General features: G+C 47.1%; 1 protein-coding gene across 1 annotated transcript in view; it reads left to right on the forward strand.

Annotated features, from left to right (window-relative positions):
* The window catches only part of LOC104293577 (small ubiquitin-related modifier 3-like), a 7304-nt gene extending 4981 nt beyond the window's left edge, over window positions 1-2323 (forward strand). The window contains exons 2-4 of the mRNA XM_009893090.1: window positions 1280-1317; window positions 1517-1588; window positions 2261-2323. Coding sequence (XP_009891392.1) covers window positions 1280-1317; window positions 1517-1588; window positions 2261-2323 — 173 coding nt within the window. The remainder of the gene's footprint in view (window positions 1-1279; window positions 1318-1516; window positions 1589-2260) is intronic.
* Window positions 2324-4175: the final 1852 nt, after the last annotated feature.

The following is a 4175-nucleotide window of genomic DNA, read 5'->3' on the forward strand; positions in this document are numbered from 1 at the left end:
CTTCCCTGCGCTCCCCTCTCTGGGACGCTTGTGACAGCAGGGCAGGAGGGCTCGGGGTGCTGGCGGCTCTGAGGCCTTAGAGGTTTTTCTCTTTGGTCAGGGAACGCTGCCTCTTCCTCCTCAGGCCTTCCTGGAGTGCTCGAAACGTCCCGCGACAGCGCTGCCAGAATACCTCGAGTTCTGAGGGCCAGTTCACTCTGAATCTTTAGCCTCGTAACCCGCAGTTCTGTCATCTCAGGACTCCACCAACTTTATGCAGTACATGTTTTCCATTTGGCAAATGGCACAGAGCAAATTCTGCTGTGCTGAAACTTTCGCTGTGGGTTTTTTTTCTTCACCTGTCTCTCCCGCTGCGCAGTCTGGCCTGCTGCATTCTGCAGGTGGTGGTTGGCTGCTCCATGTTGGTGGCCGTCCCTTGGTGCCACCCTGAGCTAAACAGAAGAGGAATGTATCCCCACAGCGCAGTTCCTGAGCCAGTAGCCCTCCATGCCTGTGTTTCTGCACTGTGAGGTTGTGCGGAGCAGAGGGTGTGGGTGCGAATGGCTTTCGGTGCTGACATTTCCGCTTGTCCGTTAGATTTGGGCTGCTTTCTTTGCTTACCTGAACCATATGCTCTGCCCTATCCCATGCCTGATACAGCATAACGCCTCTCGGGTTGGGAACCAGAATGGAATACGTGGGGTTTTCGGAGAGGCATGGGGAGTTTTTGGGTGCGTGTGGCTCTCTGTGTATGACTGGAGGTGTGAATCACGCAGGGATTTCAAAGGGTTTTAGAGGGCAAAGCAAAGATCTCGATCCCTGAGGTGGGGAATAAAGACTGCCTCATGTGATTAAATGCTGTCAAAACAGGATTAAGTCCTGAATTCAACTCAGGTTTTAAGGGCAACGTTAACTGGCTAACATTAGACCCCAACATTATTCTGATAAACCTTGCAAGTAAGAATCTGCCTCAAGTTCTGCAAGTTTGTTTTTCCTCAAACAGTCGTTTTCATGGTTTCTTTTTTCATCAGAAGATAAAGAAGTAGAACTGGGAGCAGATGCCTGGCATGAGTGAAAGCTTGTCTTAACTATGGGTGCTGATAGCTAGTTGCACAAAAAAGTAGTTTTTTCAGATTTTTTTTAAAATGTTTTCTTTAATGTACCGTTACTTCTCTGACTGCATGAGAAACAATGGCTGCTCCCTCCTGCCATGTCCTCTGAGGCTTTATAGAATGGAGTGTTGATTGATCGCTTCTTAAATTACCGTTGTAAATTAACTTTTGCTGCTTGTGCCTTGCAGAGCAGGATCAGAACCAGGTGCCAAACCCACGCCTGTGGGTCCGTATAGAGTCCTTGCTGTGCCAGCAGCGCAGCGGGACGTCGCTCCGCTTCCTCAATTGATATAGCAAGATAGATGCACCAAGTTTCCTGTCTGGTTAATTTATTAATATTTGTTCTGACAGAAAATCTGTAAATGTTCTGGTTGGATTCAAAAACGAAAGCGTGGTTTCTCATATGAATTCCTTTAAACTTGCAGGGCTTGTCGATGAGGCAGATTAGATTCAGATTTGATGGACAACCAATTAATGAAACAGACACACCTGCACAGGTACGAAAAATACTTTCACTACAAATTGCTATACAAATATCTTGATGTCTGTGTGCGGATCAAAGGGGTTTGAAATCAAAACGATTCTGAAATAGTTGCTGTAAGTTTAGTGCGTTCCAAATTTGTCTAGGGTGGGATTTTTTTATTTTTTATTTTTTTGCCTTGAATGTTTTAACTGTTGTGGGGCGGAAGGAAAATGTGTAGGTGCTGAACAAGCCAGCACTGGAGTGGCGGTGTGGGAAGGACCCATGGCAAGTGCTGTCAGTTTCGGCTCTGTCCTACTTCTGTGTCAGCCTGTTCAGAGCCAGCAGTGAAGCTGCAGTTGGCATCGACGCTGGCAGTGCCGGGAACGTGGAGAGTTTCTTGGGCTGGCAGGGAAGAGAGGAGATGCTTGGCTGGGTGGTTTGTTGTAGAAGATGCTAAACTGCCACGTTTGGTCTGGCTGACAGGCGTGCCTCCGAAACCCACTTCGGTGTTGGTGGTACTCCGATGGGAGAGACGCTGGAGCGTGCACTTGGAGTGACTGACAGAAAGCGTTTCATGCGTTAATTAAAATGACACCTTAAGTGCTCTGTTACTGGTACTGGTTGGGAGCAGAGAGCTAAGTGCTTTTGTAACGATGAGGTTGTGTATTTCAAGTCTGGTATTTTCCATATCTGTTACTCTTAACAGCTGGAGATGGAAGATGAAGACACTATTGATGTGTTCCAACAGCAGACAGGTGGAGTGTGCTAAGACGTGCCGTCCTTCTGAGAAGAGGAGTTTAAGGATCCTCATCGCACCTCACTCTCATCTGTCCTTGGATTTGCTATTAAATAGTAAACGAATGAACATGCCAATCACATGGGATTCTTCTCAACTTTAGAGGACATTTACCAAAATTGCTTGTTGTCTTTGACGTACTGCGTGTGCAAGTCAAAACAGTATCTGCAGGGATTAATCTAGATCTTAAATTGGGCCAATTTGATTTAAGTTCAGATTAAGTAATATGCGTTGTCTCTCTGCTGTTATCTTCTTCTTTTTTTCCTTTTTTTTTTTTTTTTCTTTAAACCTGTGGCCTAAATATTCATCCATGTGTTAGGACATGGAGTGTTCATTCCTGGCTCTTGTCGGTCTTGCCCCTCTGGTTTAATTCTAATCATGTAAATAATTCAGTATATTTTCATGCCAATCGTGAGCATAAAAGTTTCCTTTTAAGATATGCCTCGGGGAAGGAAAAGAGAATGAAGTTTTTAGATTTGAAGATTTTAGCGCATGTTGCGAACACAGTTACTTCAGGAGCTGTTAAGCCTGTGACACAAGGCCGGTACACGCAGATACAATGCTTAGTCTAGCGTTGGAGTTTAAAATATTGCAGATTTACATGTGCTTTGTCATATTATGATGAAGTCATCGGAAATATACTTTTTTAATGCAGAAATTAGATTTGGCCTGAATTATTGTCAGAACCGGAGTTAGCAGAGCAGCTGGTCCAAAAAACTTAATGCTCGTGATAGAGCAGCAGTATTTTTATGTTTGTTGTTGTCGTGGTCGTTGTTGTGCAAGCTTATAAAATGAGAAACCGGTCACTGCAGCCTCAGCCATGTGCCGGGCAGAACCCGTCGCTGCCTTTCTCCTGCTCTGTTTCTCAGTTGGTACTAGAAGTGTGCGGCCTCAGGTTTCTTTTTAATAATTGTTTTTGGTAGATAAACTTGCTCTATAAATGAGGAGCGGGTGAAAAGGAGAAAAAAAAAAAAAAGCCTTTTAATGTCCCCAAGGTGTATGTGCAGAAGAGCTGTCAAGACTCTGGTGAGCACGGAGGGAGATGCACGCGTGTGTTTGAAAAATAGTCATCTGCTCTACTGCCTCCCCAAACTTCCCAGGTTTTAAAGGCACTTGTGTGCTGGGGTTTGAGCTCCACGCGCGGTGTGGGGCTGTTGAGGTGAGTTTTTGCCATGGCCACCCTGTCACCCTGTGGTGGATGCGTGCCCCGAGACCCTTCGCTCCCATTGGATCACCTCCCGCTTGCCGGAAAGGCCCTTATTTTTTATTTTTTTTTTTTTTTATCTTGTCTATGGGCCAGGGTGGGGGGTCCCGTAGATCTCATTGTTTATTCACCGATTTGTACATTTATTTTTTGTCCTTTCCTATTGTATACAGTAAATATAGTTTGGTACTCTGTCTCCTGCCTTACCCTTCCTCCGCCCGCGCTCCCCTCGCCGTGGCCTGTCCTCGGTGGACGCTGCAGCCACCCTTCAGACATCCACCTCCAAGACTCCGGAGGCAGCACAAGCACCCGGCCCCCTATAAATCCCGCGGTCCGCACTGCACCCCCAGTTTGCACCTAATTTTCTCCGCATGATATGACTTTTTGCACTCTTTTTCTCTCTCTCCCTTCCCCGTGAAGCGGCTGTAGTTTCTCCCTCCGCTTCTGCAGCCTCTTTCCTAAAGAATCACCACCGGGACCGCCTGTTTCACGCTGCCCTACTTCAGAGTTTTGGCTCTGAGTTTTCCCTCCCGGGGAGTGTGCCCGGCGCTGCGCACGGCCGGCGCCGCTCTGCGCATGCGCGGCCTCGGTGCTCGGAGGACTGGCGGCGCACCACAGAGG

This window comes from Charadrius vociferus, unplaced genomic scaffold, assembly GCF_000708025.1.
Source record: "Charadrius vociferus isolate BGI_N301 unplaced genomic scaffold, ASM70802v2 scaffold559, whole genome shotgun sequence".
Taxonomy (NCBI): Eukaryota; Metazoa; Chordata; class Aves; order Charadriiformes; family Charadriidae; genus Charadrius; species Charadrius vociferus.